A 20813-nucleotide genomic window follows, 5' to 3' on the forward strand; every position below is an offset into this window, starting at 1 on the left:
CCATGGCTGATGAGGGGACATGAGCTTCAGTTAACCCATGCACTTTGCATTCATATTTCAGAGGTAAGCAGCACTTTTGAGCAGTAATTATCTGTTTGAGAAGGGAAGAGTAAGGTAGGTGCAAGAATCCAGCAAAAAGCAACTTGGCTTAATGCCAGCTAAAGGTAACCTCTGCGTGCAGCCATAGAGAACATGAGTGTTTCTGCTGCTAATTGGTCTTCATAAGGAAAGTGGTAAACTTAACAGCACAGTGGAAACAAAAGAGTAGGATTTTCCAAACCCATTGCAATCTGTCTCCTAGACTGTAATAATGCCTTCTTTCTGATTCTTGAACCACAATTTCACCATGCCCTGTAGTAAGTGTTTTACACATCTTGTTTCCGCTTTCAAAAGGTTGGTAAAAGTACTTCCTTTTGGTTTAGGTACGTGATAATCTGAGACTAAAAGTGAATGCTGTGATTGCCCCTAATGAATCATTTGCTGAAATCAGACCTTCCAAACCAATTGAAGAACTCAAGTAAGTGTTAAAACATTTTCTTTTAGAACCTAAGTCCCCCTCTCGTTCTCCAGAAAATTTTGTGTAACTGAGCATAATATCAGTGAACACTGGCTACCTGTGTGGAGATTATTGTAGTCCACAGATCACTTCATAATTTCCATCAGAGATGTGAAGAGGAAAAAAATTCCAAAATGAACACTTTTCGGCTGCTTAATTTTTCCATTTTTAAAGATAGAATTAATAACAATGAATGAATGGCATTTCCAACACAATATGATGCAAACTTGGTGGAAATTGATGTGTTTGAGGTAAATATCCCTGGGCGGTTTGTGAGAGGATATGCATGTTGTATTTGCAAATGGGGAGGGGGAAGAGGGAAAAAAAAAATCAAATAATTGCAAATTTAAAAAAAAATTAAAGCTGAGAATTCACCTGATTGACTGTGCTGGTCCAAAACCCAAAATTAAAATTCTTATTTATAAGTCTCTTCTCATATGAAGGAAGGAATATTATAATCAGCAGCTTGATATGGAATTAACAAGTAATGGAAGCAGTGCCAGGGAGACCTATGGTGGACCTGAGGTGGCCCAGTAGAAAAGAGCTAAATTATGGCAGAATGGATGCATGGTCCACCACATCCATAGTACCATTCTTGAGGGTGCTAAAATTACTGTACCAGCCTAACCAGATGTGACAGACTTTTAAAGGTTAACATTCTGACACTGAGAACCTTTGAGTGGCGGGCTGTTTAAATAATTCTTTGGACAGCATCAGTTAAATGATAGTTGGGAACTGACTGATGGAGACAGCTTAGCACTGACTGAGGACTGGGAAGGAGGCAAAGAAGAGTGACAGGATCACGAAAGATTCCAATTTGGACTGAGGGGAACAGACCTTCTAGTCAAGAGAGTGTTTCCTGCCCAATGAAAGGGGAGATGGCTTTTGGGAAAGGGGTGGTACCTGGTTTGTGTAGAGAGAAGGATTTTGAGAACATGGTTGTTCATTCCTGCCTTCTAAATGTGAAATTGTCATTAAAACTCAGAAACCTATGCTTGAGAGCTACAGCAGAAACTGAAAAAAAAGCCTCAGAGTTTCAAAGACCTTGCAGAAGAGCAAAAACACTGGTTGGCAACATTATCTGGATTTAGTGTGATTTCAAAGTTGCCTCATTTTTTATTATTGGTTCACCTCATACATCTTACCCCTGACTCTACCTGACCTTTTCCCCATCAAGTTAAATATTTTATTTAATTTTGCACTTTTCAATGCCTCTCGTGCCATTATAGAAGTAAAATATAAGTGGGTGATTTTGTCTCTTTCCTCAAGTCCCTGGGCTGGGCCAGCATCAAAACACATATTAATATGACTGGGTAGGCCAGCCATATTAATACATAAAAAGAAAATGCATATGGGGGCCGCTCAGAAAGCAAGAAGGAAGAAACAAAGGAAAAATTCTGTGTGTGAGGGAGAGGGTGATATCACCATAGCAGGTTTATACCCTGCAAAGCTGCTAACATCCATGGACTTAGAAGGGTGTTACTCTAGTTTTACTGTTTGTGTATAAACAATTTACAGAGTCTTATGTCTTTTTCCTTAAATATAAATAGTGTAGGAGAAATATGCACTATGTTTTTACAAGTATTAGTCCAATAAAAATAACTTTCAGATAAATCTTTGAATTGGTTTGAATATAACATTGAAACCATATGAACTATTTTTTCCTAATTAAATATTTCACTTTAAATATTTGTTGCTTACTTGTAAAGAAAATTAACAGGTTTTTAAAAATAAGTTTGCTAAATAGAAGTTAAAATAAATTTGCTTCATTGGATCACACTCCATCCTAAAAAATGTAGGCCCTGCTTTTCTGCCATTGTAAAGAGCCATGAAGGTGGTTAACAAATTAAAGGCATAACAGAATTACATCTTACAAATCATTGCAACCAACAAAAGACACATCATTAAAGCAATTAAAATGAGGGCTAAAATACATACAAAAATATAAAGACAGCTAAAACATTGGGCAGGATTGGGGGATCACTGAGGGAATGTCAAACAAAAGAAAAAAACTCAGTTGTAAGAAATAGCAACAGAAGGAGACAAGTCTGCCTGGGAAGAGAGTTCCAGAGTTTTGTATCATGACTGAGAAGACCCTTTCCTGAGTTGTTTACTTGGAAGATGACTGTAGTGGTTTGGTAGGTTCATAAGGGAGAAAGGGGCCTTCTGGTATATTGGTCCTAAAAAGGCTTTTTTGGTAGAAAAAGCCCGGTAGGAACTCATTTGCATATTAAGCCACACACCCTGATGTCACCACAGTTTCAAATAGGGCTTTTCTGTAGAATTCATTTGCATATTAGGCCACACTCCTTGACACCAAGCCAGCCGGAACTGCGTTCCTGCTCAAAAAAAGCCCTGGTCCTAAACCATGTAAGACTTTTAAGCATCAATACCAGCACCTTGAATTGTGCCCAGAAACAAATTGGGAGCCATTGTACATTGGTCACTGTCACGGCTCGAGTCTTCAGATAAGGAACGACGGCTGCCTACGTCCCGGCAGCTGGCCAGGACTCTCGCAGCCGGCTGGGGGGGTAGCACAGGGGTGATCATAAACAGTTCAATTAGTCAACGCCGTAAATCAGTCCGGCCGAAGGAGGAAACAGAGAGCGTAGTCGTAGGAATGCAGAGGGTCAAAGCCAGAGGAAGCAAAGTCAAACACAGTCCAAAATACCTAAGCCAGTCCACAAAGCAAAGTCGAAGTCCGGAGTTGCAAGTCCAAGGTTCAAGCCGGGTCAGGAGTACACGGGTTCTCTCAGCAAGCAAGAGGGTGCAGAGCGTGGTCACGTCCTAGTAGGATCGTTCGTTGCCAGCACAGTTTGCCCTAGGGCCAAGATTACAGATATACTGTGCTGGCTTGTTAACTCATTAGTATGCCGGGCTTAGATCTCTTCTCCCCCGCATGCGTGCCTCACTTCTTCTGCTTCGCATCTCCTGTCGTCTCCTTTCACGGAGCCGGCTAACAGGTGGCGGTGATTCCGGAGGGGATGAGCTGGGGCCCGATCAGTTCCAGGTGGCTCCTGCTGCCGGCTTGCTTCTTCGGGACTTACGTCCAGGGCTGTTAAAGGTGCCTGCTCTGAGCTAGCAGGGGCTGGGTCAGGGGCAGGCATGACAGTCACCACTGGAGTGATATGTTCCCTGCAACCCATTCCAGTTAGCATCCTGGGCACAGCGTTTTGTATCAGTCAAAATCAATTAAAAATAAGTTTGCTAAATACAAGTTAAAATAAATTTGCCTCATGAGATTGCATTTCAGTGGACTAACCAGTCAAAACCAGACTTCAATGGGCTAACCAGTCAAAGCTGGTAAAAGGCGCTCCTGAGCACAGCTGCCACCTGTTCATCCAGCAGTATCTTGGGTCCATGAGCCCCTCCCTCAGACTACAGACCTGTTCCTTCAATAGGGTCAGGTCATCCAGAACAGGTGACTCTTTAAAGACCTTATCCTTACCAGTTGCACTTCCATCTTGTTGAGATTAAGCTTCATTGTGTTAGCCTGTATCCAAACCTAAACTGCCTCCACATACCAGTTTAGGGCTTCTAAAGCCTCCTTAGGTTGGCTGGAAGTTCAAAATAGAACTGAGTGTCAGCTTCATGGTGGTGACAACCCAGCCCAAATCTCTGCTTGACCTCCAGATGACCAGCAGTTTTATGTAGATGTTAAAAGATCATAGTGGACAAGACGGAACCGTCTGGAATCCCATAAGCCCGGGGCTGAGGGCAATCCCCCAGCACAACATTCTGAAACCTCCAGGTAGGACCAGAACCACTGCAAAATGGTGCCTCCCAATCTCAGCCTGAAAAGGTGGTGGAGAAGGGATAGTATGATCAATGGTATCGAAAGCCACTGAGGTTCATGAGATTCAAGTCTCATTCCCTAGGCACAGATCATCCACCAGGGCAATTAAGGCTGTTTCAGTCTCATAACCAGGCCTAAAACCAGATTGGAGAAGTTCTAAACAAATTTCTAATTAATATTTTTCTAGAAAACCCACATCACTGATTTCCATTATGATACCCTGAGCCTCCAGGTTTTGGACAATTCTATAATAGATTTTTAGCCTCCTTGGTTTGGATGCACTGGTAAACATAGGTGGAGCCAGCATCTACTGAAAGTTGTGAGACCAGAAGAAGAGGATGATATTGGATTTATATCCCACCCTATACTCTGAATCTCAGAGTCTCAGAATCTCCATTACCTCCCCCGCCCTCAACAGATCCCCTGTGAGGTAGGTGGGGCTGAGAGAGCTCTTACAGCAGCTGCCGTTTCAATGACAACTCCTACAAGAGCTATGGCTGATCCAAGGCCATTCCAGCAGTTGCAAGTGGAGGAGTGGGGAATCAAACCCAGTTCTCCAAGATAAGAATCTGCATACTTAACCACTACACCAAACTGGTGATGGAAGGAGGAGGTTTTGCACTTGCGCTGTGGCCTCATCTGTGGGGGGCCTCCTTCCAGTGTGCAGGTGGCAGCAGGACAAGCTGGGCCCGTAAGAACATAAGAGAAGACATGTTGGATCAGGCTAATGGCCCATCCAGTCCAACACTCTGTGTCACACAGTGGCCAAAAAAAGAAAAAAAACAAGTGCCATCAGAAGGTTCACAAGTGAGTCTAAAAGCCTTTCCACTTTGCCCCAAACCAAGCACCAAGAAAACAGAGCATCACTGTCCCAGACAGTTCCAGAAATATACTGTGGTGAATAGCCACTGATGGACCTCTGCTCCATATTTTTATCCAATCCCCTCTTGAAGCTGCCTATGCTTGTAGCTGCCACCACCTTCTGTGGCAGTGAATTCCACATGTTAATTATCCTTTGGGTGAAGAAGTACTTCCTTTTATCAATTTTAACCCGACTGCTCAGCAATTTCATTTAATGTCCACAAATTCTTGTATTGTGAGAAAGGGAGAAAAGTACTTCTTTCTCTTTCTCCATCCCATGCATAATCTTGTAAACCTCTATCATGTCACACCGCAGTCAACGTTTCTCCAAGCTAAAGGGCCCCAAGCGTTTTAACCTTTCTTCATAGGGAAAGTGTTCCAAACCTTTAATCATTCTAGTTGCCGTTTTCTGGACTTTTTCCAGTGCTATCATATCCTTTTTGAGGTGCGGTGACCAGAATTGTACACAGTATTCCAAATGAGAGCGCACCATCAGTTTATACAGGGGCATTATGATACTGGCTGATTTGTTTTCAGTTCCCTTCCTAATACCGTATTTTTCAGTCCATTGGGGGCTCCGGACCATAAGACGCAGGTGCCTGGCTGGCAGACAAGGGCGAGATCACTCCCTCCGCCCCCACCGCAAACCCAGCACTTCGCAGGGAGCGATCTCGCCGCTTGTCTCCCAGCCAGGCACGCAGGCACGGAAAAAGCATGCCGCCCCCTCCGCAAACCCAGCGCTTCGCGCAGCGCTGGGTTTGCGGAGGGGGAGGGGTGCTTCCTCTGTGCCTGGCTTCAGCTGCAGCTTATAGCAAGGGCTGGGATCGGAGGCAGCAAAGCACTTGCTATAAGCAGGCAGACAGGAACAAAGGAAGCACCCCCCCCTTCTGCAACGCAGCGCTTCGCAAAGCGCTGCGTTTGCGGAGGGGGGGGGTGCTTCCTCTGTTCCTGTCTGCCTGGCTTCAGCTGCTGCTGAGAGCAAGGGCTGGGTTCGAGGCAGCCAAGTCTCCGATCCCAGCCCTTGCTATCAGCAGAAGCTGAAGCCAGGCACAGAGGAATCACCCCCCCTCCTCTGCAAACCCAGCGCTTCGCAAAGCGCTGCGTTTGCAGAGGGGTGGGTGATTCCTCTGTTCCTGTCTGCCTGGCTTCAGCTGCTGCTGAGAGCAAGGGCTGGGATCGAGGCAGCCAAGCCTCCGATCCCAGCCCTTGCTATCAGCAGAAGCTGAAGCCAGGCACAGAGGAATCACCCCCCCTCCTCTGCAAACCCAGCGCTTCGCGAAGTGCTGGGTTTGCGGAGGGGGGCGTGATTCCTCTGTGCCTGGCTTCAGCTTCTGCTGATAGCAAGGGCTGGGATCGGAGGCTTGGCTGCTGAAGCCAGGCAGACAGGAACAGAAGAAGCACCCACTCCCTCCGCAAACGCAGCGCTTCGCGAAGCGCTGGGTTTGCGGAGGTGGGGGTGATTCCTCTGTGCCTGGCTTCATCTTCTGCTGATAGCAAGGGCTGGGAACGGAGGCTTGGCTGCCTCGATCCCAGCCCTTGCTCTCAGCAGCAGCTGAAGCCAGGCAGACAGGAACAGAGGAAGCACCCCCCCCTCCGCAAACGCAGCGCTTCGCGAAGCGCTGGGTTTGCAGAGGAGGGGGGGTGATTCCTCTGTGCCTGGCTTCAGCTTCTGCTGATAGCAAGGGCTGGGATCGGAGGCTTGGCTGCCTCGATCCCAGCCCTTGCTCTCAGCAGCAGCTGAAGCCAGGCAGACAGGAACAGAGGAAGCACCCCCCCCCTCCGCAAACGCAGCGCTTTGCGAAGCGCTGGGTTTGCAGAGGAGGGGGGGTGATTCCTCTGTGCCTGGCTTCAGCTTCTGCTGATAGCAAGGGCTGGGATCGGAGGCTTGGCTGCCTCCGATCCCAGCCCTTGCTATCAGCAGCAGCTGAAGCCAGGCAGACAGGAACAGAGGAAGCACCACCCCCCTCCGCAAACGCAGCGCTTCGCGAAGCGCTGGGTTTGCGGAGGGGGTGTGATTCCTCTGTGCCTGGCTTCAGCTTCTGCTGATAGCAAGGGCTGGGATCGGAGGCTTGGCTGCTGAAGCCAGGCAGACAGGAACAGAAGAAGCACCCGCCCCCTCCGCAAACGCAGCGCTTCGCGAAGCGCTGGGTTTGCGGAGGAGGGGGGGTGATTCCTCTGTGCCTGGCTTCATCTTCTGCTGATAGCAAGGGCTGGGATCGGAGGCTTGGCTGCCTCCGATCCCAGCCCTTGCTATCAGTGGCAGCTGAAGCCAGGCAGACAGGAACAGAGGAAGCACCACCCCCCTCCGCAAACGCAGCGCTTCGCAGAACGCTGGGTTTGCGGAGGGGGGGTGATTCCTCTGTGCTTGGCTTCAGCTTCTGCTGATCGCAAGGGCTGGGATCGGAGGCTTGGCTGCTGAAGCCAGGCAGACAGGAACAGAGGAAGCACCCGCCCCCTCCGCAAACCCAGCGCTTCGCAAGCCCTGGCTGTGGAGGGGGCGGAGTACTTTCTCTCTGCCTGTTAGCATGGCTGCCGCGCTGATGCTTAAAGCAAGCGCTGGGATCGGAGGGCGGAGGGAGCGATCCTGGCGCTTGCTGTAAGCGTCAGAGCTGGAGCCAGGCAGGCAGGGTCGGGAAGCGCTGGGACGGAGGCAGCGGATCACCCCCCCCCCCCCCCAGAGGAAGGTACGTATGGTACCTTCGCTCCATAAGACGCACACATTCCCCCCCCCCACTTTTTTTTTGGGGGGGGGGAAGTGCGTCTTATGGTGCGAAAAATACGTTAATTCCCAATATGGCATTGGTCTTTTTTATTGCAATCGCACACTGTCTTGACATTTTCAGTGAGTTATCTACCATGACCCCAAGATCTCTCTCTTGGTCAGTCTCTGCCAGTTCACAACCCATCAACTTGTATTTGTAGCTGGGATTCTTGGCCTCAATGTGCATTACTTTGCACTTGGCCACATTGAACCTCATCTGCCACGTTGACGCCCACTCACCCAGCCTCAGCAGATCCCTTTGGAGTGCTTCATAATCTTTCATAATTCATAATCCTCTCTGGTTCTCACCACCCAATTTAGTGTCATCTACAAACTTGGCCACTTCACTGCTTACTCCCAACTCCAAATCATTAATGAACAAGTTAAAGAGCATGGGACCCAGTACTGAGCCCTTCGGCACCCCACTGCTTACCGTCCTGCATTGCAAAGATTGCCATTTATACTCTCTGCTTCCTATTAATTAGCCAATTTTTGATCCGCAAGAGGACCTGTCCTTTTACTCCATGACTCTCGAGCTTACTAAGGAGCCTTTGATGAGGAACTTTATCAAAAACTTTCTGGAAGTCAAGGTAAACAACATCTATTGGGTCCCTTTTGTCCACATGTTCGCCCCCTCAAAGAACTCTTTTTTAGGTTAAACAATTTTATTAATAACATATGGTAACAATATCTGTATATATCATTACTATCCCTAACCCATATAATATTTTCTAATCCCCCCTTCCTCCGTTACTAGGCTCTCGCCGAAGTTATATACTTGAGTTCACTTATAAAGGTACCCTTACCCAATCAAAGTTCAATTTCTCCCTTTTCTCATACTCATTATTAAAAAATTGTCCAATGTCCTTTTAAGTTCCACTCTTTTTCTATATATCTTCTAAATTTCTTCCACTCTCTTTTAAACACTTCCAAATCATAGTCTCTTAAAGTTCTTGATAGCTTATCCATCTCACTCCACGATAAAACTTTCACGATCCAGTCCCATTTCTCTGGTATTTTTTCTTGCTTCCATAACTGTGCATACAATATCCTAGCAGCTGAGAGCAAGTACCAGATTAAAGTCCTATCTTCTTTTGGAAATTTTTCCATATGTAGTCCCAACAGAAAAGTCTCTGCAACTTTCTTAAAATCGTATCCCAAAATTTTAGATATTTCTTGTTGTATCATCTGCCAAAACTTTTTCGCTTTTCCACAAGTCCACCACATATGATAAAAAGATCCTTCATGTTTCTTACATTTCCAACATCTATCAGACAACTTTTTACTCTTTGCCATTTTTTTTGGAGTCAGATACCACCTATATATCATCTTGAAACAGTTCTCTTTATTACTCTGACATGTTGATATTTTCATCGAGTTCTTCCAAAGATATTCCCATGTATCCATCTGTATTTCCTTGTTTATATTAATTGCCCATTTGCTCATTTGAAGAAGAAGATATTGGATTTATATCCCGCCCTCCACTCCGAAGAGTCTCAGAGCGGCTCACAATCTCCTTTACCTTCCTCCTCCACAACAAACACCCTGTGAGGTGGGTGGGGCTGGAGAGGGCTCTCACAGCAGCTGCCCTTTCAAGGACAACCTCTGCCAGAGCTATGGCTGACCCAAGGCCATGCTAGCAGGTGCAAGTGGAGGAGTGGGGAATCAAACCCGGTTCTCCCAGATAAGAGTCCGCATACTTAACCACTACACCAAACTGGCTTTGAGATTTTACTACTACTTCTTCTGTAGACCATTTCAACAATTCATATATTTTCGATATTAATTTTTCATTATCTCCAAATAGAACCTTTTCCAATTCCGTTTGGTCACGTCTAATTCCAACAGATTTAATATCATTTTCCATCAAGCTTTTTATTTGTTGCATTTGAAACCAGTCATACTTGTTTAGCTCTTGGGCAGATTTTAATTCAACTTTATCACCTTGAATCTTTAGCAGTTGGTTATATGACATCCCTCTCTCTTCATCAGATTCAGCTGTTATTTTTATTACTTCTGCTGGCACTATCCATAGCGGCTTTCTTTCATCACCATATTTCTTATATTTTATCCATGTATTTAGTAAGTTATTTCTAATATAATGGTGAGAAAAAAGGCCACCCATCTTTATTTTCCCATAGTCCATATAAGCATGCCAGCCGAATTTATTTCCATGAGCTTCTAACAATAAAAGCTTTTTATTTAACAACATCATCCAGTCCTTTATCCACGTCAAACAAACTGCATCATGGTACAATCTTAACTCTGGAAGTTGAAATCCTCCCCTTTCTTTAGCATCCGTTAAAATTTTTCATCTTAATCCATGTTTTTTTCCCAGCCCATACAAATTCTGAAATCTTCCTTAGCCATTTATTAAATTGTTTACTATCTTTCACAATTGGAATAGTTTGGAACAAATACATTATTCTTGGCAAAATGTTCATCTTAATTGCAGCAATCCTACCCAACAAGGACAGATTAAGTCTATTCCATTTCATCATATCTTCATCCATTTTATGCCATAACTTTTCATAGCTGTTTTTATACAAATATTCTTCGTGGTTATTTCTAGACCTAAATATTTAACTTTAGAAGTAACTTTGCATCCCGTCAAACTCTGCAATTCTTTGTTCATTTAGTTGCATATTTTTACATAAAAATTTCGACTTCTCTTTATTTATATATAGTGCTGCCATTTCTCCATATTCTTTTATCTTAGCCAGCAACAAAGGTACCACTTGTATCGGATTCTCAGTTATGAACACAATATCATCTGCAAATGCTTTATATTTATAAGAAAATCCTCTAGTTTTCAATCCTTCTATCTCTTTATCGTCTTGTATTTGCATTAGCAGAATTTCAAGAGTCATTATAAACAACAATGGTGAGAGCAGACATCCTTGTCTTGGACATTTGCTCACCTTCATTTCTTTTGTAAGGTCTGCATTTATACACAATTTTGCGTGTTGATCCGTATATATTGCTTTCGTCATTCTTATAAAATATTCTCCCAGATTTATTTTTTCCATTACTCAAACATAAAGTCCCAGTTCAAATTGTCAAAGGCTTTTTCTGCATCTACAAAAAATAACGCCGCCTCTTTTTCTGGATGCTTCTCATAATACTCTACAATATTTACAACAGTTCTTACATTGTCTCTTATTTGCCTTTTAGGGAAAAATCCCGCTTGGTCTTCCTTTATAAAATTAATCAAATATTGCTTAAGTCGTTCTGTCAAGATTCTTGTATATATCTTATAATCATTGTTTAATAATGAAATTCGTCTATAGTTTTTTACATTTGTGACATCTCTATCTTCCTTGGGAATCAAAGAGATTACAGCTTCTTTCCAAGTATTTGGAATTTCCCCTTTTATTATCGTTTTCATCAATTTTTGCAATTTTGGTACTATCATCTTTGAGAATTTTATAAAATTTAGTTGTATATCCATCCGGCCCGGGAGCCTTACCTACTTTCATTACATTTATTGCTGCTTCAATTTCAATTTTTTCTATTGGATCATTCAAAATCTTTTTCATATACTCAGTCAGGGGTGCTATTTTAATATTTCGTAAATACTCTTCCATTTTTTCTTTTTTAATTTTCACACCTTTGAATAAGTTTGCATAATATTTAAAAAAATTCTCTTTTAATTCCTTCTTGGTCTATTATCTCTTTTCCGCTAGCCACAATTTTATTAATAATTTTATTTTCTTTCTTTTTCTTCAATTGCCAAGCTAAATACTTCCCAGGTTTATTCACACCTTCAAACGATTTTTGTTGCAAACTTTTTAAGTTCCGTTCTAATTCTTTATTCAACAAATGTCTTACTTGGGCTTGTAATATAGTAATTTCCCTTATTAATTTCTTTTTCCCTGGTCTTTTTCGTAGTTCCCCTTCTTTTTTCTTTATTTCGTTTTGTATATCCAACATCCGCTTTCCTTTAGCCCTCTTATCTTTATTATTCAATGTAATCAATAGTCCTCTCATTACTGCTTTGTAAGTATCCCAAACCATCTGGAATGCTATATCCTCAGTGTCATTTATTTGGAAAAACGCTATAGTTTCTTTTTCTAGAAAAGTCACAATATCTTTATCTTGTAGCAAATCCTCATTTATTCTCCATCTTCTTGTTTTCTTTTGCAATTTTGTAGCCCAAAATATTGGATTATGATCTGCACATACCTTTGGAAGAATCTCCACTTTTCTAGTTATGAGGCCTAAACTTTTAGAGCCCCATAGCATATCTATTCTGGAAAAAGTTTTATGTCTTGCTGAAAAGAAAGTATAGTCTTTTACTTCAGGATTAAATTTTCTCCAAATATCCTCCAAGCTTTCTTGTTTGACCAACTTAAAAAATGATTTTGGCAGTCTCCCTTCTTTATTATTACTCTTTTGGCCAGACCTATCTATATTGTTTTGTATTGTTCCATTACAGTCACCCATCATTAAGATCTGGTCGTAGGACACATCATCCTACTGTTGATTAATGTCTTTAAAAAAAGCATCTTTTGCACCATTTGGTACATATAGTCCTAATAACGTTTTCTTTGCATCCATCATCACTTCCACTGCTATATATCTTTCATCTTTATCTTTAAATACCAATTTTGGTTCTAATTGTTCTTTAATGTAGAAGACCACTCCCCTTTTCTTTTGATCCGCCAATGAAAAAAATTCCAGCCCCAATTGTTTGTTCCACAAAAATTTGTAATCCTTTTGTTGTATATGAACTTCCTGTAAACAAATTATATTACATTTTTGTTTTTTAATCCAATGAAATGTTGCTTTTCGTTTTTGTGGTGAATTTAGTCCATTTATATTCCAAGATAATAATTTGTAATCCATTATGAGGCAAAGTATTTATTCTCTTAAAAAAAACTACACATCTCTTGCTCATTCCTTATTGTAATCCTTCTTCCACGTTGCTCAAAGCCCAAACCTTCGGGTAGTATCCATCTATATCTCGTTCCCTCTGCATGTAGCTTCTCTGTTAATCTCTTGTATTTCTTCCTGTCATTTATCACTTGTCTTGGCAGCTCCTTCATTACTTTGATTCTGCTCCCTTCTACTATCAGAGCCTTTTGAAAGCTTTTATTTAGAATTTTCCCTGCCATATCTTTTATCCTTAGTTTTATAACTATATCTCTTGGTAAGCCTTTATCTTTTGCATATGATGAATTAACTCTGTAAATACTGTCCAACATGTTTCTGAACTTTTCGGGATCTTCCTCTAAATAGTCAGCAATTATTTTCACCATATAATCCATTAAATCAGTTCCCTCCTCTTCAGGTAGTCCTCTCAGACGCACTTGAGTTTCCATTAATCTGCAGTCATGAACTGTTACCTTCTCTTGAAGTTTTAATAAGGTGGAAGCATGCACATTGACTTTCTCTTCAACATCTTTGACTCTGTAACCATACCCAACTCATTTTTAAAATCTTCAACTTCTTTTTAAGGTCTCCAGTGTCCTTCTTAAGCGCTTTTTTGCAAGCTGTTAACATCTTTTCCACACCCTTCATAATCCTGGCCTCCATGGTATCAAACTGACTTTGCATTTTGTCTAAAGAATGAGATCTTGCATGAGTTAATCTTTCTTCTGACATAAAAAAAACCCTTCAAAAAATCCAAGGACTCCAATTCTAAATCCAGTACCAAGTCCAGTAGCTTAAAACTTGCTGTTTAAAATAAGACTAAATTCGTCCTTCTCCTACCTTCCTGGGTTGAGATATTGATTTTTAACAGTTTTTGGCAATTTTCCCTCTTCAAAATGGTGATCACAATTTCTCTATGGTTAAAAATCCCTAGCACAAACCTTCTTCTTGCTCCTCTCACCTTCAGCTTTTACTTCCTGGTTCACTGAGCCCAGATCACGTTCTCCAAATATCGCGATCTTTAGTGTACTTGTTATGTTGATAGCAGATGCACCTTCAGCTTTTACTTCCTGGTTCACTGAGCCCAGTTCTCATTCTCCAAATATCACGGTCTTTAGATGCTTGTTACGTTAATTACAAATGCAGAGCCATAACACCGAAGCATACATCAGCGACATCAGGTATTCAAAACAATTCTTTTCATTCCCAGATTCTATCATAGTCTTTAATTTAACAGAGTCCAAGTTTCAAGTTTCCTTTTTCTCCCCTCTTTTTCTTTCTTATTCAAATTTTCCCACCTTCCAATGTTATTTCGATTAGCTTAGAAAAGTCCCGGAGCGAGAGATAACAAAGTACCTTCATGGCTATGCTTCTTAAACTTCGGTCTCGTCGCTTATCAGAAGATTGTCAGTCCCAAAAGAGAGTGAGGTCCAAACATGCTTATGCCAATTAAATTGCTCTTAATCCTTTGTAGATGCTGAACAACAACACTTTTCTACGCCAGACCTCAAAGCTTCAGAAAAATCCCCTTCAAGAGAAATCATCAGCTGAGGTCACACGGCTCAAAGTATTTGAGCGTAATCCTGGGCAAATCTCTGAGAAGTGCAGGCAGGAAGCCCATGAAGGCTTCTTTCTACCCTGAACAAAGAATTAAGTTTTCCCCTTATTCAGGAGACGTCCGCGCTGTTGGACTCTTACACCGGAAGCCCTCCCCCTCAAAGAACTCTTAACAGGTTAGTGAGGCAAGATCTTCCCTTACAGAACCCATGCTGAATCTTCCTCAATAACTTGTGTTCATTAGTGTGCCTACTCATTCTGTCCTTGATAATGGTTTCTACCAACTTTCCTGGTATTGAAGTCAGACTGACTGGCCTGTAATTTCCCAGATGTCCTCTGGAACCTGTTTAAAGATGGGGGTGACATTTGCTACCTTCCAGTCCTCAGGAACAGAGGCAGATTTCAATGAAAGATTACATATTTTTGTCAAGAGATCCACAAGTTCACCTTTGAGTTCTTTCAGAACTCTTGGATGTATGCCATCTGGACCTTGTTAGTTTTTAATTTGTCAATCGGTTGTAGAACCTCCTCTCTTGTCACCTCAATCTGACTCAGGTCTTTCAACACCACTTCCAAAATTAGTGGTTCTGGAGCGGGCAAACACTTCTCATCTTCCACTGTGAAGATGGAGGCAAAAAATGCATTCAGCTTCTCAGCCATTTCCCTATCCTCCTCCAGTAATCCTTTTACCCCTTGGTCATCCAGAGCCTGCCCAAGCAAGCGGCAGAGGGAAACAGCTGCCCCACATGCATCTGCTACTCTGCTCTGGGAAAGCAAAGTGGTGCCTCACTTGCCACCTACCCACCCACCTGCTTACATCCTGGCCTGCAGCCCTCCCTGCCCCTGCCACCTTTGCTGCCTTGGTTCCTGCTGGCCCCATGCCCACACATGGCCTTGTAGTGCCGCTGTTGCTCCAGACCTGCTGCTGAGCCCTAGACAGCAGAGCCAGGCAGCAGCGGCAGGAAAGTGCACTCAGCCCTGGACTCCCCCTTGTACCCTGGCCATCAGGAGAAAGGAGTGAGGGGGTGGGGGGCATTGGAGGATTTTGAGCGGATTCCTGATAGAGGTTCCTGGCAGGCAGTCAAACAGTTGTGGGGAGAGTTTACTCCCAAACAGACCCCCATGTCATTGGTTCCTCAGAGATCTGGGTTCAGCACTGAAAGCCCAAGCCCCTGACCCCACTAAAGAAAAAATCCTGCCTGTGGCTCCACCAGATTTGAGATCCTGGCTACAGCCCTGGAAAGTTTGCAGAATTTGGCTTTTGGTATTGTATAGAGCACTCACTGGAGAAGATCCTGATGCTGGGAAAGACAGAAGGCAAAAGATGAGATGAGATGGCTGGACAGTGTTACTGATGTAACAAACACGAATTTGAACAGACTTCGGAGGATGTTGGGAAGACAGGCGGGCCTGGCGTGACTTTGTCCATGGGGTCGCAAAGAGTCGGACTCGACTGTGCGACTGAACAACAACATTGTATAGTATAATGGTGATTTTTATAACCCCTAAGATCTTTTAATCGGTATGTTTACATATCTTGTCTTCCATCATACCTTCTTGAAGGATTGCTTATTTATTGTTTAGTTTAGATGGTATCATCATGGTAGAAAAAGGAGTATATGTATCAAACTGCTTTTCTTTCTTCCTCAGACGCTATGGGTTTTTCTCTTACCTGCGAGAGTTATTTGATGCACCCCAGCCTGTGATGAGTTACCTGTGCCAAAGCTATCATGTTCATGAGGTCCCTGTGGGAACAGAGAAGACCAGAAATATGATCGAAAGGGTGAGGGATCCTGTATAAACCCCAAAACAGGGCAGCAGTGTATTTGAAGGTTGCTGACAAGACATTCTGAAAATAATTCATGTATTATAGTTATGTATGGTTAACAGTGGCATTTCAGATGTTTCCATGAGCTTAGTGTCATTTTTAAAACAGTTGAATTGATAGTGCTTTCAGAACTGTAAGGGCTCAGAACTGTAAAATGTTTCAGACCTGACTGTGATGCTGGCATCTCTGGGTTCACCCATTTTTAGATCAGTGTGACATTGTTATATCTAAAATCATTTTGCACATGCATAAATTTACTGCTTTAGTAACAAAGAAGATGCTGCTGCTTCTAATTTCGTCTCCATTTCCTAAAGCAGTACTAGTAATGCTTAAAAGGAAGTTGTAATATTTTTAATGAGGCAGCCACATAATAGTAAATCTTTTAGAGCTGATCCCCATTTGAATTTTGTAAATTTTTCAACTTCACTGTTCTAGTCAGTTTTTTAGTACATACTAGAGGCAATATTGTAAACACGCATGCTCTCTTAGAAGGCAGTATATCTTGGTCCTGTACTCATGATATTCTGAGATGTGAGATTTGAGGTAGAGTATAATTACTAGATAATTTCTCATCCTATAAGGATCTGTTAGTTGACTTACAAGTGTAATTTTGGCCACTGCCAAACAATGATGTCCCCACACAACATCAGGATGTTGCATGGTGACGCTCTAGTTTGAGGGCAAAACTCTGTTTTGAAGGCTATTTTAACTGTTGAGTTTTACCCCCAAACCAGAGCATCAGTGCATGAAATCGCCAACATCATGTCACTTCCATGTGAAGTCATCATGTCAGAGACATTGTGTGAGGATGTCACTGTTTGGGGGTGGAGCCCCACCCCATTCCAAGAACATTTCTACCCATCTGCTAATGAGTCGTGGGGACCTAGCAACCCTGTTGTGAAACTTCCCAGTCCTCAATCAATGCTAAACTGAGTTTTTTTCGGTAATGAGTTCCCAGCTCTTTCTTCTCAACTGAAGCTATCCAGAAGCCTGTCAATCAAAGGCTCTCTGGCTCTGGGAGGTATACAGATACACATGTTTATACAGCGCTTATGAGCTTTCGAAGCACAGTCTGTCACACCTGGGTTCTCAGCCCTGGTGAAATTTCATGTAATGATGGCGCAATACTTGCTTCCAGTTCAGTCCATGTTTCTGGTTTACAACACCTGATTTACCTAGCTTAAGCAGTAATTTTCCCATTTTCTTTTCCTAAGATGTTACTTTAGGTTAATTTAATGATGTGTTTGCTTTGTAATCTGACAAAACAGTTGAAAAAGACAAGAAATCTAATGTGCTTCTAAGTGCAGTGGTATACTGCTTAATTATTTTTTTCCTGCTTTCAGAATTGCTTCATTTTCTTTATTGTATTAGATTTATATATCCCAACTTTCCCACAGTTGTACTTTGGACTATTTTGTTGTTGTTTTTCGCTCAGGTCATAAGTGAAACCAAACTGAGGCAAATGTACACTGCAGAGGAAAAATATGCTGTAAAAGTATCTTCTTACACAAATCAAACTGTTTGTAGTAACACGTCATTAAGGGCAGCACAGTTTCTGAATGTTACCGTGGACACAGACAAAAAAAGGCAATTGGAAATTCAACTTCAGGTAAGTTGATTTGTTATGACCTTTCAAACAGAGATAGTAGTCTGTGATTTGGAATTGTGGAAGAAGCTATATTAATCCAGTAAATTCTTTAATCTGAACAATTCTGATTTAATACTTGTTTTTAACTCAGTGCTTTTCCACTTTACAACTGTAATTTGAAGGGCACTTGAAATCAAAGTGACTTACCTTGCTGGATCAGGGGAATGCTGTAGACATTGTTTATCTTGATTTTAGTAAGGCTTTTGATAAAGTTGTCAGTTATATGCAAAGCCTTGACAGTTTTAGCACATGCTGGGAAAGTGAAAGTGACTGATCTGCCAGGTAGATCATCTAAGTGACAGAAGGTGGCTGGTTGCCAGGTTGCATCAGCCTGGAGCAAAGTCAGCATGACTCAGCAGGAAGCTGATTGGTTACCTGGCTGGACCTTATGTATAAATGTACAAAGACACTTTACTGTGTTTGGGATATGTATGTTGGAGAGCAGCGGAGCACTTTGTCGGATTGGAGAGTGAGAGGTGTAAATAAATTGTATATAGTGGTTTTAACATTACTGTGTGCAAGCCTTTATTCTTTGCGTCACTAAAGACCACCCTCCTAAGCACGGGCGCATCAACAGGGTTATGGGCCCAGCACGCTTCCGCTGCACCTGTAAGCTCTGAGAGAGGTGGTGAAGAAGGACGCTGAGGTGCTCCAGAGGCTGTCTTGGAGGTGAGACCAGCAGTGGCTGAACGTTGGAGGCTGAGCAGGATGGCTACAGCAGCAGCTACCGTGCTGGTGGATAAACTGACTACCACCAACTACAATACCTGGTCGTTGAGGCTAGAGCATTTCCTGAAGCGAGAGGGGCTATGGGACTGTGTGTCAGCTCCTCCCGCTGATCCCACGCCGGCAGAGGCCTTTCAGGACCAAAAGGCTCTAGCCACTATCATCCTGAGTGTCTCAGAAGACCAGCTGGTGCATGTTCGAGGGCACCAGACAGCAAAGGAGGCTTGGGAAGCCCTCAAGGCCGTGTATGTCCAGAAATCAGCAGGCTCGCTGATATCTCTAACTCAGAGGCTCTACAGGAAACGAATGCTGGCCAGGGAGTCGGTGAGGGACCACCTCGACGGTATGTCTGTGTGTTTCCAGGAATTAGAGGCGTGAGGGAAAGTTGTGGCTGATGAAGACAAGGTCTATTTAATACTCAGCTCTCTTCATGAGAGGTTTGATATGCTGGTGATAGCCTTTGAGGGCCAGGATGCAGATAAGATGACTTTGCCTTATGTGACTGGGAAACCCTTGGCTGAAGAGCAAAGACAGCTGGAAAATAAAGAGGAGCATGCTGACTGTGACCGCAAGGAGGGCAAGCAGAAGCCTGTGGGAGACGTTTCCAGCTGGCAGGCAAAGCCGGAGGAAAGGGCTTTGCAAGTAAGGAAGAAGCGGTGCTATATCTGCAATCAAATTGGACACCTGCGTAGGAGTTGTCCTCAGCAGCAGAAGAGGGGCCGGCAGCCGTCTTCAAGGACACAGCAGGCAACTCTGGTGAGAACTGGCTCAGGGCTACAGAGTGTGCCGTGGATCGTTGACTCTGGGGCAACGCAGATTTTTTGCTGCAAGCAAGACCAGTTGCAGGACAGTATACCGGCCAGTCAAAAAACTGTAAGCTTGGCTGATGGCTGGGAGGCTGACGTGCTTTGCCAAGGCACGGTCCATTTTCCTGCCAGACTTAGAGACTAGTTTGCTAAGCGTCTCAGTGCTGGCAGCAGCTGGTTTTACAGTGTCTTGATGCCAAGGGCTGTGAGATACTGAGAAAAGGTAAATTGCTGGCTAAGGGTGTATTAAGAGCTAATGTGTATGAGCTAGACCAGGCGGTGGGAAAGGCACAGGCAGTGTGGAATAAACAACCCCACAGCAGGTGCATTCACCGTTTACATAGATGCCTATCTGAAGGAGGAAGGCAATCACAGGGTTGCCAACGTCTCCTCTCCGGCCGAGAACGGGGTGGCCGAACGCAGAGGGGGCCTCCTACAAACCATGTGCCATGCTTTACTGGCAGACAGTGCACTGAAGTTGGCATATTGGGGAGAAGCATTAAAAACAGCTTGTTTTATCTCTAATAGATTGTGGACTCAAGCTCTGGATGATATACCATATAGAGTGCTGTATGGCAAAAAGCCAAACCTGGACTACCTTAGGATCTTTGGGTCTAAGGCATGGGTCAATATTCCTCTGGACAAAAGGAGGAAGGGTGGTGCCAGAGCCAGGAAGCTGTTGTTTGTGGGCTATCAAAATGGCATGAAATCCTATAGGTTTGTGGATGAAAACAATGTAATAAAGCTAAGCCGTGCAGCTTTGTTCTGTGAGGATGAGAACTGGTCAGATATCCATGCAAATGAAATGCCTAAGAGAGCTGAACTGCAGCTATCTCTAGATAATGAGGAGGGGCAGAGAACAGATGTAAGCAGAGAAGCTCCCTCACTGAAACAGAAAAAAGTGCTAGCAGTTCAGGCAGTGTGAAGCAGGAAATGCCTGAAATCAGGGTGTCTGCTAGGGAAAATAAGGGAGTATCACCGAAACGGTAAGGCTATGACAGTGACATACATTATCTGGGCAATGGAGGTTATCTGCCTAATGGAGAGCCCAGGTGTTACCAGAGTGTACTGGATCTAAACTATGGTACCTCTTCCATGGAGGAGGAAGGGGGTAATGGAGGTTATCTGGCTAACGAGGAGCCTAAATGTTACCCAAGTGTAATGGAACTGCTCTATGGGACCTCTTCCAAAGAAAAGGAAGAGTCATGAGCTGAAAGCCTGGAAAAGTGAGGCTTTAATAAAGTAACTGAATAAAGGGCTCTATGTGTAAACAGACTGAGAATGTTAAAGAAATAAATGTAACTTCAAAGACAATGCTAGCTGCTACAAATGTGTTAAGCAAAGAAATAAACTGTGACTGTTAAACTGCTGTGAAAACTCAAAGCTGTAAAATGTGGAA

At 43.3% G+C, this 20813-nt stretch overlaps 1 protein-coding gene across 1 annotated transcript in view; it reads left to right on the forward strand.

Moving 5' to 3' along the window:
• The window catches only part of SMC5 (structural maintenance of chromosomes 5), an 88391-nt gene that overhangs the window by 33741 nt on the left and 33837 nt on the right, over nt 1-20813 (forward strand). Inside the window, exons 12-14 of the mRNA XM_060237447.1 lie at nt 423-517; nt 16057-16189; nt 17670-17843. Of these exons, the coding sequence (XP_060093430.1) occupies nt 423-517; nt 16057-16189; nt 17670-17843 (402 nt within the window). The remainder of the gene's footprint in view (nt 1-422; nt 518-16056; nt 16190-17669; nt 17844-20813) is intronic.

Source organism: Heteronotia binoei, chromosome 4 (assembly GCF_032191835.1).
Source record: "Heteronotia binoei isolate CCM8104 ecotype False Entrance Well chromosome 4, APGP_CSIRO_Hbin_v1, whole genome shotgun sequence".
Classification (NCBI taxonomy): domain Eukaryota; kingdom Metazoa; phylum Chordata; class Lepidosauria; order Squamata; family Gekkonidae; genus Heteronotia; species Heteronotia binoei.